At 44.7% G+C, this 27,024-nt stretch overlaps 1 protein-coding gene across 1 annotated transcript in view; it reads left to right on the forward strand.

The window, feature by feature from the left end:
* Window positions 1-2,928: 2,928 nt before the first annotated feature.
* Window positions 2,929-27,024, forward strand: part of CCDC62 (coiled-coil domain containing 62) — a 56,648-nt gene continuing 32,552 nt past the window's right edge. Inside the window, 8 exon segments of the mRNA XM_050747971.1 lie at window positions 2,929-3,890; window positions 6,667-6,859; window positions 10,033-10,199; window positions 12,828-12,929; window positions 15,239-15,410; window positions 18,498-18,599; window positions 24,096-24,184; window positions 24,874-24,989. Of these exon segments, the coding sequence (XP_050603928.1) occupies window positions 3,855-3,890; window positions 6,667-6,859; window positions 10,033-10,199; window positions 12,828-12,929; window positions 15,239-15,410; window positions 18,498-18,599; window positions 24,096-24,184; window positions 24,874-24,989 (977 nt within the window). The 5' untranslated portion in view covers window positions 2,929-3,854.

A 27,024-nucleotide genomic window follows, 5' to 3' on the forward strand; every position in this document is an offset into this window, starting at 1 on the left:
CCAAGCTGCTTTGTTGCACGGCTGTAATCCCAGCCGAGGTGAGAGGATCACTTGAGCCCAGGAGTTCAAGACTAGCCTGGGCAATGTGGCAAGACCCTGTCCCTACAAAAAATATGAAAATTAGCCAGGTGTGGTGGTGGGTGCCTGCAGTCCCAGCTACTTGGGAGGCTGAGGGGAGAGGATCACTTGAGCCTGGGAGGTTGAGGCTGCAGTGAACCAAGATCATGACACTGCACTCCAGCCTGGGCAACAGTGAAACCTGGTCTCAAAAAAAAAAAAAGTACTAATAGTTCAAAAATTGACTTTACACATTCTCACAGTCTACCATTTTTAGTAAAAAACATGAAGCTTTAAGCAGCCTTATAAGAGATTTCCCATGATTAAGCTGGCAACTCTTAGTGCAGATACTTTTTGTATATAGTTTTGATAAGTAATATTCATTTTTAAAAACATGACAATGATGTTAAACTTTTTATTATTACATAAAAGTCAGTCTGTGGTAGCTTTCTCACTCTTAGTTTAAAAGTTGATAAATTACTGTTTTAAAGGTGAATTTTACCTTTTAGTTCCCTGTTCTCATTATTTACTAAATTCCTTTATTTAGGAAATCAAATAGGGAGACTGGGAAAAGTTCATTGGGAACTTCAGTTTGGATTAGACTGTGAGTATAAAATCAGATGCAGTGTCATTCATGTAGCTTTCACCTCTGTCATTTTTTTAAAGTTATGTATTATTTTTAAATTTTTTTGTTTGTTTTAAAGAAAACCTTTGGGGAGCGAAGGTAAAATGATTGAGATTTTTAATTTGTACCTAGTCATCATAATCCTTTTACCATACTCAGTTACTATTTATGAACCATAATCAAAATGAGCCTAATTTCTTACTAGTCTAGATACACAATTGTATTCATTTTTGAGATTAGGTCTCGCTCTGTTGCCCCGGCTGGAATGCAGTGGTGTGATCACAGCTCACTGCAGCCTTGACCTCCCAGGCTCAAGTGATCCTCCCACTTCAGCTTTTGGAGTAGCTGAGACTGAAGGCACATACCACCATGCCCGGCTAATGTTAATTTTTTTTTTTTTTTTTTTTTTTGAGACGGAGTCTCGCTCTGTCGCCCAGGCTGGAGTGCAGTGGCGCGATCGCCGCTCACTGCAAGCCCCGCCACCTCCCGGGTTCATGCCATTCTCCTGCCTCAGCCTCCCTAGAAGCTGGGACTACAGGTGCCCGCCACCACACCTGGCTAATTTTTTTGTATTTTTAGTAGAGACGGGGTTTCACCGTTTTCGCCAGGGTAGTCTCTATCTCCTGATCTCATGATCCGCCTGCCTTGGCCTCCCAAAGTGCTGGGATTACAGGCGTGAGCCACCACGCTTAGCCAAAAATACCAAGTCTTACAATGGTGAAACCTAAGAAACATGAATTAAAACGCTCCTGACTTCAAAAATTGACATTCAACCCACATTCCTTTACATCTCATCACCACCAACTTACTGCAGTCATCTACTGCTAGGCTGTTTTTAGCAACTACTCAGAATTTGCTTTGTTTATTTATTGGCATTTCTGTGATGATCAGGGAAGTAGACCACCTTTTTGTGTTTATTGGCTATTTGGTTTTGGGTTCTGGTGGTGGTGGTGAGGTTTTTTTGTTTGTTTTTTGTGTTTTGGGGTTTTTTTTGAGACGGAGTCTCCCTCTATTGCCCAGACTGGAGTGGTGTGGCGCAATATTGGCTCACTGCAACCTCCGCCTCCTGGGTTCAAGCGATTCTCCTGCCTCAGCCTCCCGGGTAGCTGGGACTACAGGCACGCACCACCACACCTGGCTAGTTTTTTTTTTTTTTTTTTTTTTTTTTTTTTTTGTATTTTTAATAGTGACGGTTTTGCCATATTAACCAGGCTGGTCTTGAACTCCCGATCTCATGGTCCGCCCTCCTCAGCCTCTCCGTGCTGGGATTACAGGCATGAGCCACTACGCCTGGCTTTGTTTTTGTTTTTTGAGTCAGGGTCTCACTGTCGGTCAGGCTGGAATGCAGTGGCATGATCACAGCTCATTGGAGCCTCCATCTCCTAGCTCAAGTGATCCTCCTGTCTCAGCCTCCTGAGTAGCTGAGACCAGAAGAGTGCACCACCATGCCCAGTTAACTTTAAAAAAAAATTTATGCCAGGCAAGGTGCCTCATGCCTGTAATCCCAGCACTTTGGGAGGCCAAGGCAGGTGGATCACCTGAGGTCAGGAGTTCGAGACCAGCCTGACCAACATGGAGAAACCCCGTCTCTACTAAAAATACAAAATTAGCCAGCCGTGGTGGTGCATGCCTGTAATCCCAGCCACTCGGGAGACTGAGGCAGGAGAATCGCCTGAACCTGGGAGATGGAAGTTGCAGTGAGCTGAGATCAAGCCATTGGACTCCAGCATGGGCAACAAGAGTGAAACTCTGGGGAAAAAAAAAAAATTATTTTTTGGCCAGGTGCAGTAGCTCATGCCTGTAATCCCAGCACTTTGGGAGGCCGAAGTGGGTGGATCAACTGAGGTCAGGATTTCACAACCAGCCTGGCTAATGTGGTGAAACCTATCTCTACTAAAAATACAAAAAAACTGGCATGGTGGTGGGCACCTATAATCCCAGCTACTTGGGAGGCTGAGGCAGGAGATTTGCTTGAGGCTGGAGGCAGAGGTTGCAGTGAGCCCAGATTGTGCCATTGCACTCCAGCCCGGGCGACAAGGGCGAAGGAAAAAAAAAATTGTTTTTTAGAGACGGGTGAACTCCTGAGCTGAAGAGATCCTCCCACATTGGCCTCCCAAAGTGCTGAGATTACAGGCCACTGCGCCCAGCTTTCTTGATTTTAAATTCTAAGACATTGTCTTGGTCTCCCAAACATGAGCCTGTCAGTAAAGCTTCAAAGTAAGAAATCTTAATTTTGTTTTTCCATTTTCAGATTGTCTTTTTTGAACACAAGGGCATGTTTTGCTATTTCATATTCAACCAAAAAGTAAAGTTGAAACCCTGTAAGACGGTACTTAGTAATTGTCTTGCTGTCTGATGAGTTAAGCATTCAGGGATGCGCAGCCAGGGCTGAAGTGTGATAAGCCTTATTTTTTCCTAGTCCCGTTCCCACGGGGATGAAGAGGTGACTATGGAAGGACAGGTGAAAAAGCTTAGATTCAACCCAGAATATCGTAGATTTTGTCAGGACAAAGTACCGTGGTTCTTCTCATTGCTTTTCAGGAGCCCCCCAAAATCAATTTCCCCCTCTTCATCTGTGATTCTTGGTTTAAAGTATCAAAGGTGCTAGGGTGGCTCGCAACTGTTATCTCCAAGGGCTGGGCTCTGCCTCCAGGCATTCGAGTGTCAGGTCCTGTTCTTGGAGCCAGCTACACAGGAGCGAGCACTGCCGAGCTCACGGTTATTAGGGTGAAGATGGAAGATAGGGGAGTGAGCAATTCAAATGTCATAAACCAGGGTGCTGGGGGCGGCGCAGCAGCCTTTATTAACTTCTTCATTCCCTGGGTAATGGTGAAGAGCCGGTTCTTCGAGGCCTTCCAGCGCTGGAGCCTCGGGCGTGGGCAAAAAGCGTCCATACTCAGCCTGAGCCACTTGGGAGACCCCAGTCTCTGAGGTGGAAGAACAGTGCCCATCAGCGCGGTGGGGCTGCAGCCGGGAAACCCTGGATGGGAGCCCCGAGCCCCGGCGAGCGCACGCCGCGTGGGCGCCAGGCAGGCGGTTGGGGTGCGGGGCGGGGGACGGCCGAGGGCGCGGGGCTCCGGGCTCGCCCCCGCCGCTCGGGGCAGGCGCGCCGATGGCGTTTCTAAGGTGACGCCGTCCACACCGGCCTTCTCCGGGGGCGGAGGAAACACCTATGAACCCTCCGGCGGCCTTCCTTGCCGGACGCCAGGTGAGCGGCGGTTCCGAGCGCGGCTGGGCGCCGCTGCAATGGTGCACATTGGTCGAAATCTACTGCTTCTCAAGAACCGTGTCTACTTAAAATGTGAAACAGGCCGGGCGCGGTGGCTCACGCCTGTAATCCCAGCACTTTGGGAGGCGGAGGCGGGCGGATCACGAGGTCAGGAGATCGAGACCATCCTGACTAACACGGTGAAACCCCGTCTCTACTAAAAATACAAAAAAAATTAGCCGGGCGTGGTGGCCTGTAGTCCCAGCTACTCGGGAGGCTGAGGCAGGAGAATGGCGTGAACCTGGGAGGCGGAGCTTGCAGTGAGCCGAGACCGCGCCACTGCACTCCAGCCTGGGTGACAGAGCGAGACTCCATCTCAAAAAAAAAAAAAAAAAAAAAAAAGTGAAACAATACATTGGACATAGAGGAAAACGGTGTCACCACCGTTTCCTTAACCCAATAACACCTTATTATTCAGCTCAGGTCACAGAGTAGCGCGTACCCGGTGCTTACTGTTTAAGGAGGACGACTGGCGTCTGGGGACCTGCTCTCCCATTTACCTCGCTGGGTGTCCTTAATTTACACAACCTGGCGAGTAAAGAAAGGAGCTCTCTCACAGCTCCACTGTACCAAAAAGTCTGGAAGTGGGCTTGCCCAAGGTTCGCGTCCATCAGTGTAAGACGACCTGCCTTTGTATACTCGGCTTACTGCCTGTTTTCCTGGAGTGGAATATGTGCTCCTTGCCTGGCGGGCTGTGGCCCAGCCACTGGCGCTCAATAAATTATGTTGAATGCATGAAAAAAGGGCTGGGCCAACACTGGAATTCAAGCCTTGGGACTTGAAATCCCTTGACTCCAAATTCCATTTTCCTTGTTAAGACTAGTAACTGTAATTTATTCATCATTCTTATTTATTTTTGAGACAGGATCTGGCTCTGTCCCCAGGGCTGGAGCGCAGCGACGCAATGTCGGCTCACTGCAGCCTCTGCTTCCCAGGTTCAAGCGATCCTCCCGCCTCAGCCTTACAAATAGCTGGGACTACAGGCGCCCACCACCATGCCGAGCTAATTTTTGTATTTTTAGTAGAGAGAGGGTTTCGCCATGTTGGCCAGGCTGGTCTCGAACTCCTGACCTCAGGTGATCTGCCCACCTCGGCTTCCCAAAGTGCTGAGATTACAGGTGTGAGCCACTGAGCCCCCCTCATTATTTTTGTTTATTTACAAATCTTATTTTTCAAAAAGCAGTAAGGGAGTACAAAGGGCCACTGGTGAACCTTTAATTACTGTCTTTAAGGTGGAACTCTATTAAAGTAACACTTTTAGTTCTTTATTTCATAGGTAGGGACCGCACCATGATTTGAAATGTGGTTTACAGTGTTAATGAGAGCTGATGTTTGTTAAGTGATTACTACGGGCCAGGCTTTGTGCTCAGTACTTTACAGAGTTTGTCTTGTTTAATCTTCGTCACTCCAAGATGTTAAAATGCCGTTGCTATCATTTTACAGGTGAGGAGACTAATGCTTAGAGAAGTTAAGTAACTTGCCCAAGGTTATGTAGCCACTAAGTGGCTAATTCTGGGATCACAATTTGGTCAGACCAACTTGTTAGACTTTCAAATGCTGTATACTTAAAAGGAATTATTGTATTAATAGATAATATTATTAGGTATAAAAATGGCATCATGGTTATATAGGAAATGTTCATTTTTAGAGATGCATTCTGAAGGATGTAAGGGTGAAGTGGTATTTTTTAATCAATAAAAGGAAAGTGAAGCAGCTGTAGTGAAATCTCAATAATGGTAGAACCTAGGTACTGAGTATATGGGAGTTTATCATACTATTGTCTTTGGGTATATGTGAAAAATTTCCTTACAGAATTTGGTTTTTAATTATGTATGTTGTATTTGGACCAGTTACAATATTAAATTGTCCTTAATAGATTGAATATGTATAGATGCCTTAGATGTTATAGTTTTCATGAATATTGAATACTGGAAGACTTAATTTTCTTTTTATAGACTAAAATTCCCATTCTTTAGTAAGAATCATTTACATTTAAACAGTAACTATTTCATGGTTTTGTTTTGTTTTGTTTTTGAGCTAGAGTTTCGCTCTTGTCGCCCAGGCTGGAGTGCAATGGCACGATCTCGGCTCACTGCACCCTCCGCCTCCAGGGTTCAAGCAATTCTCGTGCCTCAGCCTCTTGAGTAGCTGAGGTTACAGGCATGTGCCACCACACTGAGCTAATTTTTGTATTTTTAGTAAAGATGGGGTTTTGCCATGTTAGTCAGGCTCGTCTCAAACTCCTGACCTCAGGTGATCAACCCACCTTGACCTCCCAAAGTGCTGGGATTATAGGTGTGAGCCACCACACCTGGCCACTATTTCATGTTTAACCTGTACTTGGTTACTCAAATTGCTGGAGCAAGGTGGGAGATAATGTTATTGACTGGCAGAGAAAAGGGTTGTTGGCAAAGGGGAAGAAATGTGCAGAAATAGGTTTATTTGTTTACCCAGCGGGTTTTAGAAACAGTCCCACTTTTTAGGCATGGCACGTATGGCATGACAGAAAATTGTAGAGAGGCAGAGTGCATGGTAGGTTTTAACTTGAATATGTTTTAAGTATACATAATCTTTGCTGCCATGTTATTAACTTGAAACTTAATTGAACTACTTGGAGCTGGCAGCAAAAGAAGATATACTTATTTGGAAAATTGACTTTGGCTGATTTATTACTGATTTCATTCTATTTTGATGTGAAACCGCTTTCTATGTTTAGAACATCGGGTCAGAAGTTGAGATTTCCACTATTGAGAAACAACGGAAGGAGCTGCAGTTGCTCATTGGAGAATTAAAAGATCGAGATAAAGAGCTCAATGACATGGTTGCAGTGCACCAGCAACAGCTTCTTTCATGGGAAGAGGATCGGCAGAAAGTGTTGACATTGGAAGAACGTTGCAGCAAATTAGAAGGTCAGAAATACATTCAGTGACAACAGTTATGCACTCCTTTGTGCTATCACATTGATGGGCTCATGGGGAAGACAGAGAGGAAGTAAAGACTGCAACCCCTGCTGTCCTCAAGTTTAGGCTCATTGGAGACAGGAGGACTTTATGAACAGTGATAATGGGACAGACACATTCAAATAAAGTAGGATAAGCAAAGTATTTCAGCATAAAAAGGGGGCTGGATAGAGCTCCAGTTAACATGGGGTGAGCGCCATTGGTGAGGCTGAAGTTTTGAACGAGACTATGAATGAAGATGCCATATGACTAGCCATTCTCTTAAACTAAGCTGAAAGATTTTAAGCTTTTTGTATTGAACTTGATCTTAAGTTCCTAAAATGGTCATCTTTTAAAATCATAGCTGTCTGTCCAGGCACAGTAGCTCACACCTGTAATCCCAGCACTTTGGTAGATCATTTGAGCTCTGGAGCTGGAGACTAGCCCAGCCAACATGGTGAAACCCCACTTCTACTAAAAATACAAAAAATTAGCTGGGCGTGGTGGTGCACACCTGTAATCTCAACTACTCGGGAGGCAGAGGCACGAGAATCACTTGAACCCGGGAGGTGGAGGTTGCAGTGAGCCAAGATTGCGCCACTGCACTCCAGCCTGGGGGACAGAACCAGACCCTGTCTCTCTCTCTCTCTCTCTCTCTCTCTCTCTCTCTATGTATATATATATATATATAGCTGTCTCAAAAATGGTTGCAAAAGTTTATTTGATACCATATTTTAATTCTGTCATTCCTTCAGTGCTGCCCTAAATCTGAATGTTCCATTGACTCTAGATTGTTAGTAGAATGCATTAGAGGAGAAAACACTAGATCTGTGTAATAGAAAGATAACCTTTTTTTACTTAACATTACTCAAAGGATTCTGTAAATGTGGCAATCCAAATCTGTCATTTTTGGTGGGGCGCGGTGGCTCATGCCTTTAATCCCGGCACTTTGGGAGGCTGAGGCAGGCCGATCACTTGAGGTCAGGAGTTCGATACCAGCCCAGCCAACATGGTGTACCTTATCTCTACTAGAAATACAAAATTAGCAGGGCATGGTGGTGCACGCCTATAGTCCCAGCTACTCAGGAGGCTGAGGCAGGAGAATTGCTTGAATCTGGGAGGTGGAGGTTGCAGTGAGCTGAGATCGTGCCACTGCACTCCATCCTGGGCGACGGAGTAAGACTCTGTGTCAAAACAAAGAAAGAAACAAACAAAAAACCCAAATGTATTATTTTTTTTTGTTTCTTTGATGACCATCTGATTTTACTCTGACCACACCCACACGCGTATACACACACAGCATTTAACATGGTTGCTGATTAAATGCAGTATAACATCTTATGGCTCTTATATAAACATGTTAAAACAACAAAGATAACACATATAACATATATAACCCACATTATACGTAGCTATCAGTATTTTATTTTAAAATGAGCAAGATTTGAATAGGCACCTCATGGAAAGAGGAAAATTGAATGTCCAATAAATATATAAAAAGTTTCCTATTCTCATTAGTAATTAGGGAAATGCAAATAAAAACCAAATTGAGATACTATTTTACCTTTACTAGCCTGGCAGAAATTATCGGGTTTTGGTAAAGTATGACGCCAAGGGAAAGCTGAGACGCTGCTAGCGGGAGTCAGTTGTTACTGCTCGTGTGCAAAATCGTTTGGCAGTATCTGGTGAAGCTGAAGATGTGCATATCCTACAGCCCAGCAAAGCCACTTCTAGAATATTCTCACCCTATAATAGACACATGAATCACTTAAGGGGCTTGTTAAAATTTAGATTCTGATACAGTAGGTCTGGGGCCCAAGGATCTGCATTTCTAACAGGCATCCCAGGCGATGCCACTGCCGCTGCTGGTCCAGGGATCACATTTTGAGAAGCAAGGCTCTCGAGAAACTCTTGAAAATATGCACCCAGATGCATGTAAAAAGGCCTGGCGCTGTGGCTCACGTCTATAATCCCAGCACTTTGGGAGGCCAAGGCAGGCGAATCACCTGAGGTCAGGGGTTCGAGACCAACCCGGCCAACATGGCGAAACTCCGTCTCTACTAAAAATACAAAAATTAGCCAGGCATGGTGGCTCATGCCTGTAGTCCGGGCTACTCCGGAGGCTACGGCAGGAGAATTGCTTGAACCTGGGAGGCGGAGGTTGCAGTGAACTGAGATCACACCACTGCACTCCAGCCGGGGCTACAGAGCGAGACTCCATCTCAAAAAAAAAAAAAAAAGATGCGTGTCAAAGAATATTCAGAGCAGCATTGTTTATCATAGCTGCAAAGTAGAAATAACCCAAATGATCATCAATATTAGAAATAACCTTTGGTAGGCCGGGCGCGGTGGCTCATACCTGTAATCCCAGCACTTTGGGAGGCTGAGGTGGATGGATCACGAGGTCAGGAGATGGAGACCATCCTGGCTAATATGGTGAAACCCCGTCTCTACTAAAAATACAAAAAAATTAGCTGGACCTGGTGGCGCTCGCCTGTAGTCCCAGCTACTTGGGAGGTTGAGGCAGAAGAATCATTTGAACCCAGGAGGTGGAGGTTGCAGTGAGCCGAGATCATGCCATTGCACTCCAGCCTGGGCAATAGAGGGAGACTCTGTCTCACCAAAAAAAAAAAAAAAAAAAAAGAAAACAGAAAACAGAAATAAGCTTTGGTGTAATCGTTCAGTGGAATATTACCGGGCAATGTTAGTGCACAATCACAAGTTATACACAACTGAGCGAATCTCAGAATCATCATCTTAAGCAAAAAAAGCAAACAGAAGAATTCTCAGAATATGATTCCATTTTTATATGGTTCAAATTAAACTATCATTTTGCGGCATGTGGTCATTGGTAAAGCTGTAGCGAAAAGCTAGGAAGTGATTACTCGAAGATCAGTCTCATGGTTGGGAAAGTAGAAACTGGAGAGATGATGTTCAGGAAGTGACCTCCAGAGGCTTCCAGTTGCTCACAGTTCTGTTTCTTGATTAGGGGTGATAGTGTGCATTTCGTAAAAAAGGTTTTAAAAGAAGATTGTCTTTGTAAAAATTCTCTAGCACACTTTTACTTTTTAACCACCCATTTTGAAAATAATGCATTTTAAGCTGAAGGTCTGACTGCAAATTATTGATGAACTTTCCCTCAGGTGAACTACATAAAAGAACTGAAATAATCAGGTCACTCACGAAGAAGGTAAAATCTCTTGAATCCAACCAAATGGAATGCCAAACTGCTCTCCAAAAGACCCAACTACAGCTTCAGGAAATGGCTCAAAAGGCAACGCATTCTTCTCTTCTCTCTGAAGACCTTGAGGTTGGGATTATTTTCTGACAAACTTCACTAGTCCAAATTCCCTTTGTGTTTCAGTTATTGAAAAATTAGATTTGGCCACGTGCGGTGACTCACTCCTGTAATGCCGACACTTTGGGAGGCCGAGGTGGGCGGATCACCTGAGGTCGGGAGTTTGAGACCAGCCTGGCCAACGTGGAAAAACCCTCTCTCTACTAAAAATACAAAATTAGCTGGGCATGGTGGCGCGCGCCTGTAGTCCCAGCTACTCGGGAGGCTGAGGCAGGCGAATCGTTTGAACCCGGGAGGTGGAGGTTGCGGTGATCCGAGATCTCACCATTGCACTCCAGACCGGGCAACAAGAGGGAAACTCTGTCTCAAAAAAAAAAAAAAAAGAGAGAGAAGAAAAAAAAATTATATTTAAATGTTTCATTAAAAATACATGTGAGGCTGGGCACAGTGGCTCGGTGGCTTATGCCTGTTATCCCAGCCCTTTGTTTGGGAGGCTGAGGTGGGAGGATTGCTTCAGCCCAGGAACTCGAGACCATGCTTGGCAACATGGCAAATGCCTGTCTCTATGAAAAAATGGAAATACAAAAATGAGCTGGGTGTGGTGGTGTACTGCTGTGGTCCCAGCTACTTGGGAGGCTGAGGCAGGAGGATCACTTGAGCCCAGGAGGTCAAGGCTGCAGTGAGCTGTGATTGTGCCACTACACCCCAGCCTGGGTGACAAAACAACAACAACAAAAAGCACATGTAAGCCAAGCACAGTGGTGTGCGCCTGTAGTCCCAGCTTCTGGGGAGGCTGAGGCAGAAACATCGCTTGGGCCCAGGAGTTCAAGTCCAGCCTGGGCAACACAGTGAGACTTCATCTCGATAAAAAACAACAATCACAACAAACAACCAATGCAAAAATGCATACGTGTGTGTATGAAGGTATCTACACTCATCCACCCCTTGTAGTTCTGTGTTTATCCTACAGTTTTGGTTAGTTGCACAGCACTATCCTGTCTTAGAGATTGAGTGAGCTTCAGTACAACCCTTTGTAACTGTTATGCCATTTGGTTTAGTAGCATCTACCATTTAATCAACAATGGGTTATTTTAGAAAGCTTTCCTCAAAGATGAGAGGGTATCATCAAGTTTTGGTAGCTTCAATGATGTTTTCTAAATTATTGCGTCTTTTTATTTTTGAGACGGAGTTTCGCTCTTGTTGCCCAGGCTGGAGTGCAATGGCACAATCTCGGCTCACTGCAACCTCTGCCTCCTGGGTTCAAGCAATTCTCTTGCCTCACTCTCCCCAGTAGCTGGGATTACAGGCATGCACCAGCACGCCCAGCTAATTTTGTATTTTTAGTAGAGACGGAGTTTCTCCATGTTGGTCAGGCTGGTCTCAAACTCCCGATATCAGGTGATCCGCCTGCCTCGGCCTCCCAGAGTGTTGGGATTACAGATGTGAGCCACTGTGCCCAGCCAATTATTGTATCTTATAACGTTAGTGGCATATTGGGAATAAAACCTCTAAGACTTGTTTTTTGAGCCCGACACGGTGGCTGACACCTATAATCCCAGCACTTTGGGAGGCCGAGGTGGGCGGATCACTTGAGGTCCAAAGTCTGAGATCAGCCTGGCCAACATGGTGAAACCCCCTCTCTACTAAAAATTCAAAAATCAACCAGGTGTTTTGGCAGGCGCCTGTAGTCCCAGCTACTCAGGAGGCTGAGGTAGGAGAGTCACTTGAACCTGAGAGGCAGAGGTTGCAGTGAGCCGAGATCACACCACTCCACTCCATCCTGGGGGAAAGAGCGGGACTCTGTGTCAAAAAAAAAAAAAAGACAGATTTTTTTGGTTTTCTCTTCTAATTCGTCAGTCATCAGGTATTTTTTTAGTTCATGCTCATAAGAGACGCAGAAAGCCAGCTTGTTTATGTGTTACATCCTTCATCCCAGCTACTCCGGAGGCTGAGGCAGGAGAATCACTTGAACCCAGGAGGCGGAGGTTGCAGTGAGCCGAGATCATACCACCAGTGCACTCTAGCCTGGGCGACAGAGTGAGACTCCATCTCAAAAAAAAAAAAAAAAAAAGCCTGATGGTTATTTTTCTCAACTAGTAAATAGATTGTATACACAATAATTATATCAGATCTAGCACTATGTGTGTTTTTTTTAAATAACTGATGAGTAGGAATACCCCAGTATGAAGTTCTTTCGACAAAGAATATTTTTTAAATTCACAGAGTTCACTAATGCTACTTCGTTTCAACAAAGGAAATCTCTTACTAATACAGTTCTCATTCATTCATTTTCTTCCCTCTTCCCAACCCAAAATTACACATAAAAGATATTAGGAAATAGACATGTTTACAAGCATCATCAACATAATTCAGTAGGGCAAATACAAGTACTGAGAGGATGGTAGAATTAATAGAGAAATACATATTTGTATTCTTTTTTGATGACTGCTTTCTTAGCCCACTTTGTTACTAAAACAATGTGGGTTTTATTAGCCCACTTCATTACCAACTCTTTTTTTGTTACTAACAAGTCAAACAAGGAAAAAACAAAATGGAGAAATAAGCACAGACTATGGCTAGCGAGCGTAGTGAAAGCTTTAAAAGGACTCAAGCAGTATCATCTGTGTTGTTTTCTTGTAGGCTAGAAACGAAACTCTCAGCAACACGTTAGTGGAACTTTCTGCTCAGGTAGGACAGTTACAAGCTCGAGAACAAGCTCTCACGACAATGATAAAGCTAAAGGTAATCAAAAATAAGAATTCTTCCATTTGCCAGAGTGCTTGGTGGTTTCTATTCACATTCATTATCTTACCTAAGTCCCTAGCATCTCAGAAATGTAAAGCTACCAATGTTGCTCTTGTTTTTTAAAACGCCCAGTTAGAAATGAGGGAAACAAATTTAAAATGATGTTCCCAAGGCATGAAGAAAGGAGGCAGGACTCTGCTTCTGGTCTTCTGTCTCCAAGGCCCATTCCATGGGCTGGCAGGTCTGAATTAACTTATTTTCTCCCCGGGTATCCATTATTAGGTCTCATAGAGTTATTGGCAATTAGATTGCTTGATAATTTTTTTTAATGGAGAGAAAAACCATTTGCAATCGAGCAGTTGATATAGTCACTAACATGCAATATACAACGATACACAGTCTCCTGCTGTTATGCGCGTCTTTGACAATTGGTATTTAAGGGAACGATGTTGGTATAATGAAATGCTCACGCTAATAAAGATGTGATTTTTCTCAGCACATTGTTTTGAAGTGATTGGGGCAAGTGCTCTGAAAATTAAATAGAAAATATTAAAATCTACAGTCATATCTTTAGTTAAGTAGTAGCCAGTTTAGTGGCTTCAACAACCTCTCTGGTTTCCATCATAGCAAACTCTGGCAAAGCTGTAGGATGTGTGGAGGTGCTGGCAAGGCATTTCCCCACCATTAAAACAGTGGGTGCATTAGGAAGGGTGTGCTCCTGGAGGCCGGGTGCAGTGGCTCATGCCTATAATCCCAGCACTTTGGGAGGCCGAGGCGGGTGGATTCCTTGAGGTTAGGAGTTTGAGACCAGCCTGGCCAACATGGTGAAACCCCTGTCTTTACTAAAAATACAAAAAAGTTAGCCGGGCATGGTGGCATGCCTGTAATCTCAGCTACTCTGGAGGCTGGAGTATGAGGATCCCTGGAAGCTGGGAGGTAGACGTTGCAGTGAGCCGAGATTGCACCACTGCACTCCAGCTTGGGTGACACAGTGAGACTCTGTCTCAAAAAAAGAAAAAAAAAAAAAGAAGGCCAGGGACGGTGGCTCACATCTGTAATCCCAGCACTTTGGGAGGCTGAGCCAGGCGGATCATAAAACCAAGAGATCGAGACCATCCTGGCTAACATGGTGAAACCCTGTCTCTATTTAAAAAAATACAAAAATTAGCTGGGCGTAGTGCCACACCCCTGTAGTCCCAGCTACTTGGGAGGCTGAGGCAGGAGAATTGCCTGAACCCAGGAGGCGGAGGTTGCAGTAAGCTGAGATCACACCACTGCACTCCAGCCTGATGACAGAGCGAGACTTCATCCGAAAAAAAAGGCTGTGTTCCTAGACTGAGAGATTTTATCTGATGAAAATGGTTTCCTTAGAAGCAGATGCCCTCCAGGACATCCTTATCAAAGGAGTAAGTAGGAGTCCAGGTTTCAGGCTGAAAGGGATTGACTGTTGTGGGTCTCTCCTAGTGTTAACTGAACTGTGTTCTTGTACTTATTAGAACTGTTATTTTTTGCTACTGGCCTGGTCGCAAAGTTCCATGGGTTTTTGCATGACCTGCCCCAACCCTTTTATTCTGTAAGTCCTAGTGCGAGATGTGCAGACAATGTGATTTTTCAGGCGTGCATTTACGATGCTGTAGCAGAAACACTTAGACTTCAGTCGGGTAAAACCTCTTAATAACAGTTATTCCAGGTGAGTGGGGGAGGGATAGAACTTTTACTTATTTTTATACTTTTAGGTGTTGTTTGAGTTGCTTTTCAAGGAGCAGATACCTTTTTTGGTAACTAAAACTGCCTCAACAATTAAATTCTAATTTGGTAGGTTTGGAATGATGTTGTTGTGGAGTCTGTCATTTTAACAAGCTGGAAAATGGGAGGGAATGGTGAGCCGTTAGACCGACCTATATAATCCAGAGGATGAGTTTCCCATCCAGGGGCCACCTACCCTCTTGTTACTATTATAGTTTCTTAGGTAATGGAATGGTCTGACTGTAACTTTCTGAGAGAGAGTAAGGGGTAGTGGTTCAGTATATAGTGTCTGAGGCAGCCAGCTAGGTTCAAATGGTGGCTCCACCACTAACTAGCTGTGTAACCAGGGGCAAGGAACATGGCCTTTCTGTTGACTCGTCTGTCACTTGGCAAGAGCAACAGTACCTCCTCATAGAGTTACTGTAAAGATTAAATGAGTTAATATGCGAAAAGTGCTTAGAATGGAACCTGGCACACAGTCGGATCTTAGTATTATCTTTTCTTTTTGGTTAATTGGAATTTAAGAATGTAGAATAACCGTTTTCAAATTTGGTTTTTAGGACAAAGATATTATTGAGGCAGTCAATCACATTGCAGACTGTTCGGGTAAATTTAAATTGCTAGAGCATGCCCTACGTGACGCCAAGATGGCGGAGACTTGTATTGTGAAAGAAAAGCAAGATTATAAGCAGAAATTGAAGGCACTTAAGATTGAAGTCAGTAAACTAAAAGGTAAGGAAGAGACCTACATTTAAGATATGAGTGTATTATCTTGGTAATGTATTTCTTCATTTGGGTTCACTTAATCTTATGCTTGCGAGTAGATCAATTCCCGGCCTTAGGCCCTAATGTGAATTTCATTTATATAGGATTATGCTGCAATTTGTGTCTTATAAGATAAATAACAGAGTTGGGGAAAACTGCAGAATGTATCGTATTTTAAAGTAATCCTGCCTTAGTTGAGGTGGCTGTACCATTAGCTATTGCTGATACCTGCTTTGTGGCAGACAACATCAGTATCTCAGTGGCAGGCAGTCCCAGCATGTATTAAACCCACGTGTCTAGAGGTAAATGGGAGGTGACGGATTACGATTGGGCCTCACTGAGCTTCCCATCTGGGCAGTTCTGCCTCACACGTTTCATCTTCTCCTTGCTAGCAGGCTAGCCTGGGCATTTCTTCCCATGATGAGGGCAGAAACTTCTGATTCGGATATTAGGAATTTTTATTTTTGCCAATTTATTTATTTATTTTCGATAGAGTCTCACTCTGTCACCCAGGCTGGAGTGCAGTAGCACGATCTTGGTTCACCAAAGCCTCCACCTCCCAAGTTCAAGCTATTCCCCTGTCTCAGCTTCCCAAGTAGCTGGGATTACAGGCGCCCACCACCATGCCTGGCTAATTTTTGGATGTTTAGTAGAGACAGAGTTTTGCCGTGTTGGCCAGGCTAGTCTGGAACTCCTGACTTCAGGCGATCCCTCTGCCTTGGCCTCCCAAAGTGCTGGGATTTACAAGCGTGAACCAACGCACCCAGCCAATCTTTGTTGATTTAACTTAAAAGATTCAGCATTTGAAAATGTTGTCCTTATGATGCCCTGACCTATGGTTAGCCATAGGTCTCATCTCCATTTGTAGCTTCAGCTAAAACCATAATCATATTATCATCCCCTTGGCAGCAGGAACAGACTCTGCTTCTCTTTTTCAGTGTACTGTTAATAGCGCAGCACCAGGGCTACACTCTAGGTATTTGGTATTTATTGAATGTTTATATATACCGAGGTAAAATATACAAGTAGAAAGAAGTCTGTTCTGTCAATATTTATATATTATAAACATTTTATAAATTCAATATTAAAACTTTTTTTTTTTGAGGTGGAGTCTCACTCTGTTGCCCAGGCTGGAGTGCAATGGCGTGATCTCAGCTCACTGCAACCTCCACCTCCCAGGTTCAAGCAATTCTCCTGCCTCAGCCTCCCGAGTAGCTGGGATTACAGGCCCCCGCCACCATGCCTGGCTAATTTTTGTATTTTTAGTAGAGATGGGGTTTCATCATGTTGGTCAGGCTGGTCTCAAACTCCTGACCTCATGATCCACCCACCTTGGCCTCCCAAAGTGCTGGGATTACAGGCATGAGCCACTGCATCCAGCTTAAAACTTTTTTATTTAAGAAAAGAGAAATAATGGCTGGGCATGATGACTCACATGTAATCCTAGCACTTTGGGAGGGCAAAGCAGGCAGATCACCCGAGGCCAGGAGTTCAAGACTAGCCTGGATAACATGGCAGAGCCCTGTCTCTACAAAAAATTAGCCAGGCATAGGTGGTGTGATCCTGTAGTCCCAGCTGCCTGGGAGGCAAAGTAGAAGGATTTCTTGAGCCCAGGAGGTGGAGGTTGCAGTGAGCCAAGATCGTGCCACTACACTTCAGCCTGGGCAACAGAGCAAGATCCTGTCTCAAAAAAAAAAAGAAGAAGAAGAAAAATTTTTATAGAGCTCAGTCTCCAGCCCTCCCTCCCCTTCCTGGAGGTCCACAAGTGGGACTGCAGGTTCCAGCCCTCTCCTCACTTGGTGTTTCTGGTGACCGGCTGCATCCTGAGGCCACGTAGGGGCTCCACCCTGAGTCACCTCATTAGCATGTGCTCTGGCGTAATCAACTGGGGCTCTTCATGAATGACAAAAGATGCTTCTGTCACTTAGGAAATTCGACAGGTTTTAGGAGCTCTGTTCCAGGAACAGAGGACAAAAACCAACTCTGTTTCTTCTCATACCACAGACATATTCAAGGAACAGAAGGAAAGGAGGGAAGGGCAGTGGGGAGATGGGCGGGTCAGGTCACGCTGGGCTCTGCAGTTTGTGGAAATGAATTTGGATTTCATCCTCAGTGCAGTAGCAAGGCTTTTCACTGAGAAATGACACAAGCAGATTTTTATTTATTTATTTTTTATGTATTTATTTTTGAGATGGAATTTCACTCTTGTCGCCCAGGCTGGAGTGCAGTGACGTGATCTCGGCTCACTGCAACCTCCACCTCCCTCTCAAGCGATTCTCCTGCCTCAGCCTCCTGAGTAGCTGGGATTACGGGCACCTGCCGCCATGCCCAGCTAATTTTTGTATTTTTAGTAGAGATGGGGTTTTACCAGGTTGGCCAGGCTGGTCTCGAACTCCTGACCTCAGGTGATCCACTCGCCTCAGCCTCCCAAAGTGTTGGGATTACAGGCGTGAGCCACTGCACTTGGCCTTTATTTTTATTTTACTTTACTTTTTTTTTATTTGAGATGGAATCTCACTCTGTTGTCCAGGTTGAGTGCAGTGGCATGATCTCAGCTCACTGCAACCTCCACCACCTGGATTCAAGTAATTTTCCTGCCTCAGGCTTCCGAGTAGCTAGAATTGCAGGTGTGCACCACCACACCCAGCTGATTTTTGTATTTTTAGTAGAGACGGGGTTTCACCATGTTGGCCAGGCTGGTCTGGAACTCCTGGCCTCAAGTGGTTTGTCTGCCTCGGCCTCCCAAAGTGCTGGGATTATAGGCATGAGCCACTGTGCCGGGCAGATTTTGATTTTTAAAAGGTTGCTCTGTGTACACTGGGCTGTCACAGGAGAGGCAAGGCTGGCGCAGGGAGGTCAGTGAGATGAGAGCAAGTGAAGCCTCCAACCAGGGTCCTTGCCAGGGGTGGAGATGTTGGCTGTGAAACAGATTTTGTCTATACATCCAACAGGACTGGAAGGGGCTGCTGAGGACATGAGTGTTAGACATAGTGTGTCTTTGAGGACTGGAAACTAGTATTTATTTGAGGACTTTCTTTTTCTTCTGTTGTGAAGAGGACCTCAACGAAAAGACGACAGAAAATAACGAGCAACGAGAAGAGATCATTCGCCTCAAACAAGAGAAAAGTTGCCTGCACGATGAATTGCTTTTTACTGGTAAAACAGATGATTGAATGTATTTGTAACCTAGACTTGCTATGATGACAGGCTAAAGGAATTATACCTCGCCCAATTTTTTTTTTTTTTTTTTTTTTTGAGACAGGGTCTTGCTCTGTCACCCAGGCTGGAGTGCGGTAGTCTTGACTGACTGCAACTTCCGCCTCCCGGGCCCAAGCAATTCTCCTGCCTCAGCTTCCTTAGTAGCTGGGATTACCAGTGTGAGCCACCATGCCTGGCTAAATTTTGTATTTTTAGTAGAGACAGGGATTCGCCACATTGGTCAGGCTGGTCTTGAACTCCTGACCTCAGGTGATCCACCAGCCTTGGCCTCCCAAAGTGCTGAGATTACAGGCGTGAGTCTGGCTTTTTTTTTTTTTTTTTTTTTTTTTTTTCTGAGACAGAGTCTCACTCTGTTGCCCAGGCTGGAATACAGTGGCACGATCTCAGCTCACTGCAACCTCCACATCCCAGGTTCAAGCAATTCTCCTGCCTCAGCTTCCCGAGTAGCTGGAATTACAGGCGTGCGCCACCATGCCCAGCTAATTTTCATATTTTTAGTAGGGACAGGGTTTCACCATATTGGGCAGGCTGGTCTTGAACTCTGGCCTCAGGTAATCCGCCCGCCTCGGCCTCCCAAAGTGCTGGGATTACAGGCGGGAGCCATCGCGCCCGGCCTTTTTGTTTGTTTTTAACACCCTTTGCGGGATCAGTGAGGACCAAGCAGCAAATGTTAATGCTGCCATCCCGTTCCCAGTCACTGTTTCCTCTTCTGCAAAATGAGCTACTCTCCCTTCCAGCTTAAGCGTGTGACTCTGCTTCTCACTAAAAATATAACATAGATGCTCTTTGACTTACAGGGTTACATTCTGATAAACCCCTCGTAAGTCAAAAATGCATTTAATGAAGCTAACCTACCCACTGGCATAGCTCAGCCTAGCCTGCCGTAAACATGCACAGAACACTCGCATTAGCCTGCGGTTGGACAAAATCATCTCACACAAAGGCTGTTTTATAATAAAGCATTGAATATATCATGTAATTTACTGAACATGAAAAACAGAATGGTTGTATGGGTGCTAAGTAGGGGTTTTTTATGAATGTGTACCCCTAGAAAAAGGGGGACTGAGGGTAGGTATCAGTAGACCAGAAAGTGTTCATATGATTTTCTCTTTGGAACTTTACCTCTAAATCAATGACTTTCCTAACACAAACCACTGAAAAGAGAGCCCAAAAGAATCATCTTGGCTGGTAGGGATGTAAACAAGCTCTCTGTGTCAGCCATTCTCAGTTGGGAGTGGAGAAGGAGGCCTTCACCAGTGGAAACTCTGAGATACTGGGAGTAGGTAAGGAATATGGCAGGGAATGGAATGCAGTTTGTCTATAAATTAATGGGAAAAAAATTAAAGACAAGGTCTCACTCTGTCTCCTGGGTTGGAGTGCAGTGGTGTAATCACAGCTCACTGCAGCTTTCAACTCCTGTACTCAAGGAATCCTCCCGCCTTGGCCTTCTGAGTAGCCTGGCTGAATTTTTAATTTTTTTGCAGAGAAGGGTCTCACTATGTTGCCCAGGCTGGCCTCTAGCTCCTGGGATCAAGTGATCCTCTTGCCTCGGCCTCCCAAAGTGCTGGGATTACAGGTGTGAGCCACCATGCCTGGCCTAAGGAGTTTTAAGTAAAATGGAATTCTTAATATTAATCTCTTGTGATTAAAGATGGGGGGAAGTGTGGTATTCTGCCACTAGAGGTCACTATTTTCACCATTTCTAGGATTGCTGCATCTACAAGTAATGATAACCCGTTATGCTACTAAAGATATCACATATTTGTAGCTTTACAGTTGCATTGAAACAGTCCTTGGACCAGCATTTGTATGCCAGGTGCCCTGCAGTATGCTCAGACGCTCACAGGCCCACAGAATTTAGTACTATACAAATGCTATGCATAAAATGCTATGGGAGGTCAAAGGAAGGAACAAAGCTTAAAGGATACGTTAGCCTCTTTTCTTTTTGATTAATCACTTTTTACCCATGCACTCTACTATGTACTACTAAATAAAATACATGGAATTTGTTAGCTAATATTATAATAACTTGATTTTGTGAAATATTTTTATCATATCCTAAGCAGATTTCTTTACCCAGGCTGGAGTGCAGTGGTACAATCACAGCTCACTGCAACCTCAAACTCTGAGGCTCAAGTGATCCTCCCACCTCAGCCTCCCAAGTAGGCAGGACCACAGGCACATGCCATCACACATGCCTAATTTTTAAATTTTTTGTACGGATGAGGTTCCACTAAGTTGCCCAGTCTGGACTGGAACTGCTGGGCTCAAGCGATCCTCCTACCTCTGCTTCCCAAAGTGTTGGGATTACAGGCATGAGCCACCATGCCTGGCATCCTAAATTGATTCTTTAAACATCTTCTCTACTGAAGACAATCTCACACCATTGTCTGAAAACAATTTTTGTATATTTTGTTCTTCTTTTTCAAAATATAGACAATTGGTGGATTTGCATGTTTTAATTATAAAAGTGAACAAAGCCTAAAAAGAATTTATTTATTTATTTTGTAGACACAGGATCTTGCTCTGTTGCCCAGGCTGGAGTGCAGTGGGGCAATCATAGCTCACTGCAGCCTCGACTGTCTGGGTTCAAGTGATCCTGCCACCTCAGCCTCCCGAGTAGCTGGGACTACAGGCATGTGTCATCACACCTAGCTAATTTTATTTTATTTACTTTTTTATTTTTAGTAGAGGCAGGGTCTCACTATGTTGCCCAGGCTGCTAGTCTTGAACTCCTAGCCTCAGATAATCCTCCTGCCTTGGCCTCCCAAAGTACTAAGGTTATAGGCATGAGCCATCTTGCTTGGCCTAAGCCCAAAAAAGAATTTTTAAAGGTATAACATGATAATATACTGTCAAGTGCCATGGCTAAATATTACCATGTTTTTTTGTTTTCGTTTTTGTTTTTTTGGAGATGGAGTCTTGCTCTGTCACCTAGGCTGGAGTGTAGTGGCACAATCTTGTCTTACTTCAACTTCCGCCTCCTGGGTTCAAGGAATTCTTATGCCTCAGCCTCCAGAGTAGCTGGGACTGGAGGTGCACGCCATCACACCTGGCTAACTTTTTGTACTTTAGTAGAGACGCAGTTTAATTGTGTTGCCCAGTCTGGTCTCGAACTCCTGAGCTCAGACAATCCACCCACCTCGGCCTCCCAGAGTGTTAGGATTACAGGTGTGAACCACCGCACCCACTCAGATGTTACCACATTTTATTTGAAGTTGGAATATGTCTTAAAGTTTTACTTTTAAGTTTAAAACTTTTTTTTTCCTCTTGCTGACAATGCAGTTTGTTTATTTGTTTGTTTGTTTTGAGACAGAGTCTAGCTCTCTGTCGCCCAGGCTGGAGTGCAGTGGCGCGTTCTCGCCTCACTGAAAGCTCAGCCTCCTGGGTTCACGCCATTCTCCTGCCTCAGCTTCCCGAGTAGCTGGGACTACAGGCACCTGCCACCATGCCCAGCTAATTTTTTGTATTTTTTAATAGAGACAGGGTTTCACTGTGTTAGCCAGGATGGTCTCGATCTCCTGACCTCGTGATCTGCCTGCCTTGGCCTCCCAAAGTGCTGGAATTACAGGTGTGTTCTTTACATAGGCTGAGAGAACAAAACATGTCTTGTTTGTACATAAGTAGGAGTAAGGAGTTTGCAAAGGGAACAATGATACTAGTTTACATTTCTGTGGGTCCTGACAGTCCTGTAGGTGAGCTCTTGTAGACTGAGTGTCTGCCTCAGGTCTTCCAGGCAGAGTCTTGATCAGAATTCAGCAGGTTCCAGGCATCTAAGGCCCTTCCCATTGTTGTTGTTTTTTTTTTTTTTTTAAGACGAAGTCTCGCTCTGTCGCCCAGGCTGGAGTGCAGTGGCGCAATCTCCAGTCACTGCAAGCTCCGCCTCCTGGGTTCACGCCATTCTCCTGCCTCAGCCTCCCATGTAGCTGGGACTACAGGCACCCGCCACCGCGCCTGGCTAATTTTTGTGTTTTTAGTAGAGACAGGGTTTCACCGTGTTAGCCAGGGTGGTCTCGATCTCCTGACCTCGTGATCCACCCGTCTCAGCCTCCCAAAGTGCTGGGATTACAGGCGTGGGCCCCGTTGTTTTATCTTAGGCTGCTTGTTCAGGCAGATAGCAGCAGAGAGTTCCTTACCTCTTTGTTTTCTGTGGCCAACTTGTGAAAATAGACCCAATCCACTCTGATCTCTCAGCTAAACCCAGCAGTGGAGAAAACTATCTGAACTAGGGAAACATTTATATTTACAGTGGCATTGCCTCTTATGCAAAAGTAGATTATTCTAAAATCAGAGATTAAGGCAACATTCAAATATATATATATATATTTTTTTTTCTTTGACCACCTGCCCTCCCCCACCACCCCCCAACAACCCCACCAGCCAACATTCAGATATATTTAAAATTACTCTGAGGGCCAGATAAAGTAGTTGGCTTTTGTTTAGGGACCATGCTGTATGCAAAACAAGTATCTTTTTTATTTTTTTTTTAAGAGACAGTGTCTTGCTGTGTTGGCTCAGGCTGGTCTTAAACTCCTGGGCTCAAGCAGTCTTCCCACCTCAGCCTCCAAAGTAGCTGCGATTATAACAAAACAGGTTTATTTAAACATTAGGAGTACACCCTGCTTGGATGCTGTTAACATGAGAGGCGTGTGGAATTGAGACCCGCTGAGTCAGATGCACTATGGATATCCCTTCCACTGTTAAAATGTCTCGGTTTTGGCCAGGCACAGTGGCTCATGCCCAGCATTTTGGGAGGCCGAGGCGGGCAGATCCCATGAGGCCAGGAGTTGGAGACCAACCTGGCTAACGTGGTGAAACCCAGGAGTTCAAGATCAGCCTGGGCAACATAGCGAGACCCCATCTCTGTTTTTAAAAATATTTATCTTCTAAAATTTAAAAATGAATAATTAAAGTAATATGTATTAAGTATAGAAATTTGGAAATCACCCTCATTCTATCACCCACAAAAGGAAAGACAAATAATCCCTGAATCTACAAATCACTTCTTCTTTTTTTTTTTTTTTGAGACAAAGTGCTTACTCCATCATCCAGGCTGGAGTGCAGTGGTGCAGTCTCTGCTCACTGCAACCTCCACCTCCCAGGTTCAAATGATTTTCCTGCCTCAGCCTCCCAAGTGACCGGGACCACAGGCATGCACCACCACACCTGGCTAAATTTATATTTTTAGTAGAGATGGGGTTTTGCCATGTTGGCCAGGCTAGTCTCGAACTCCTGACCTCAAGTGATCCACCCACCTCTGCCTCCCAAAGTGCTGCAATTACAGGTGCGAGCCACTTCGTTCAGCCCATTCTGCTGTTTTTAAGTTCAGGAACAACAACAAAAATGTCAGCTGAGCATTGAATTGTTGGAAATGGAGAGATTTGTGTTGATACAGCTGATGAAAAATGTTTAATAATACTTGTTCTTATATAGTAGAGAGAGAAAAGAGGAAAGATGAATTGCTTAATATTGCGAAGTCAAAGCAAGAACGCACAAATTCAGAACTGCACAATCTGAGACAGGTATGTCCCCAGTCATCCTTCTCTATCACATAAGAAATGTTTGTAAACAAATAGCAAATTAGAAAAAAGTATGCCTGTCGATTTTGTTTAATTGGTGGTTTGGAACCCTAACTACATTAGTTGTATATCATGTTTATTTATTTTTATTTTATTTTATTTTTTTGAGACAGAGTCTCACACTGTCGCCCGGCCTGGGGTGCAACGGCCTGATCTTGGCTCACTGCAACCTCCGCACCCCAGGTACAAGTGATCCTCATGCCTCAGCCTCCCAAGTAGCTGGGATTACATGTGCCCACCACCAGACCAACTAATTTTTTGTATTTTTAGTAGAGACAGGGTTTTACTATATTGACCAGGCTGGTCTTGAACTCCTGACCTCATGATCCACCCACCTCAGCCTCCCAAAGTGCTGGGATTACAGGTGTGAGCCACTGAGCCCAGCCTGTGTATCATGTTTAGTACAGCAGATAGGGTCTTGCTTGTGGTGATCAAAGGCAGGGAGCCCAGCTATCCTAGCAAATCTTAGTGCTAACAAAGGAAAATTAAAAGCAGACATATTTAGCATATTTCCCTAGTAACTATCTGATCTGTTTTAGGGTTTATGAACTGTTTCAGGGAAACTGCCAAATTGTTGGTTCAGTTTAGTTTTGTTATTACATTTCATATTGATTTATCAATATCCATGACAGATTTATGTAAAACAACAGAGTGATCTGCAGTTTCTTAATTTCAATGTGGAAAATTCTCAGGAATTAATACAGATGTATGACTCAAAGATGGAGGACTCAAAGGCCCTGGACTCCAGGTAATCTCAGCAAGATGCAATTAATATGATCTTGTATTATATTCCATCAGTCAGTATTGACTGTGCACTTACTATTGGCCAGTACTGACTACTATTCCCCATATGGTAGGAAATAAATGTGGCTGGGTGCAGTGCCTCACACCTGTAATCCCAGCACTTTGGGAGGCCAAGGCAGGTGGGTCACCTGAGGTCAGGAGTTTGAGACCAGCCTGACCAACATGGTGAAATCCCATCTCTACTAAAAATACAAACATTAACCAGGCATAGTGGCTCATGCCTGTAGTCCCAGCTACTCAGGAGACTGAGGCACGAGAATCACTTAAACCCCAGAGGTGGAGGTTGCAGTGAGCCAAGATCGCGCCATCATACTCCAGCCTGGGTGACGAGAGCCAAACTCCGTCTCAAAAAATAAATAAATAGGCCTGGCGCGGTGGCTCATGCCTGTAATCCCAGCACTTTGGGAGGCTGAGGCGGGTGGATCACGAGGTCAGGAGATCAAGACCATCTTGGCTAACACGATGAAACCCCGTCTGTACTAAAAATAGAAAAAAATTAGCCAGGCGTGGTGGCACGCACCTGTAGTCCTAGCTATTTGGCAGGCTGAGGCAGGAGAATTGCTGGAACCTGGGAGGCAGAGGTTGCAGCGAGCTGAGATCACGCCACTGCACTCCAGCCTCGGAGACAGAGTGAGGCTCCATCTGAAAATAAATAAATAAATAAATAAATAAATAAATAAATAAATAAATAAAATGTGTGTGAGCTAATAATGACTTTCATAATCCTCAGTTGTAGGAAGACCTGATCTAAGAATTTTAGGCATGATCCTGATTTAGCCACTGGATAGAAGTGAATATGTTTAACCTGATTTGCCCTTCTGTTGTGCAGAAGGCTTTGAGCTAGAGTAGACACTACAGAGATGAATCATTCGTTCATCCATCCATCCATCCACCCATCCATCCATCCATCCAGCATTCAGTGTTTAGACACTAGGCTAGGACTTGGGCACATGTAGGTATATAGGACATGGCACTCGCCCAAAAGAAGTAATGCCAAGGAATGCATTGATCGCTGAGTAAGAGCCCCACTCCACCGAGGGTGATCTGTGCCCTTAACTGGATTTTCCTGCTTGCGTCATTAATAGGAAATATCTTCCCTTCCCTACAACAAGCAGTGTGGGAATTAAATTGGTTTCTGTAAAATTAAAATATAAACATATAAAGTGTGGTTTAATTTAACAGGCATATAAGTGTACCACAGCTCAACTTAGTCTACTTTTCTAAGCCGAAATGTTACAAGGAGTCTTTGAAAGGGAGAGGGATTAGGGAAGCTCCCCATGACTGTTTGGAACCATGGAGGCCGGACTGGGTTGCAGCAGCGACTTTTCCTGGGAGAATGGAGTTGAGAGCAGCAGGGCTTAGTAGTTGCAGCACTGCCGCGATCGCCCTAGGCGTGTGGCGTGTGCTGTGTGCCGTGTGTCTGGGGCCGCCCTGCTTTCTGCTGTACTTGCTGCACTTTCCTTTGGGGCTCTCTGCGGGGGGTTGTGGCCTGTGGCTCTGAGTCCTAGCTGCTGCCACTGCCACCAGACTACCTCAGAGTTCTCTTGCAGGCAGAAGCCTCTAACATACTGGCTCTTTCTCCTTTTTCCTTTTTTTGAGATGGGGTCTTGCTCTGTTGCCCAAGCTGGCATGCAGTGGTACAACCTTAGCTCACTGCAACTTCCACCTCCTGGGTTCAAGCGATCCTCTCACCGCAGCCTTCCAAGTGAGTAGCTGGGCCCACAGGGGTGCGCCACCATGCCCGGCTACTTATTTTTTTTCGTATTTTTTGTAGATATGGGGTTTCGTTGTGTTGCCAAGGCTATCTTTCTCCTTTTTGACCTTCATTGCCTCTGGGAGGTACTAGATGAGTTGAGGTTATTCCTTAAAAGCTTAAAATGGGCTGGGCACCATGGCTTACACCTATAATCGCAGTGCCTTTGGAAGCTAAGGCAGAAGGATTGCTTGAGGCCAGGAGTTCAAGAGTAGCCTAGGCAACA

Source organism: Macaca thibetana, chromosome 11, assembly GCF_024542745.1.
Source record: "Macaca thibetana thibetana isolate TM-01 chromosome 11, ASM2454274v1, whole genome shotgun sequence".
Lineage (NCBI taxonomy): Eukaryota > Metazoa > Chordata > Mammalia > Primates > Cercopithecidae > Macaca > Macaca thibetana.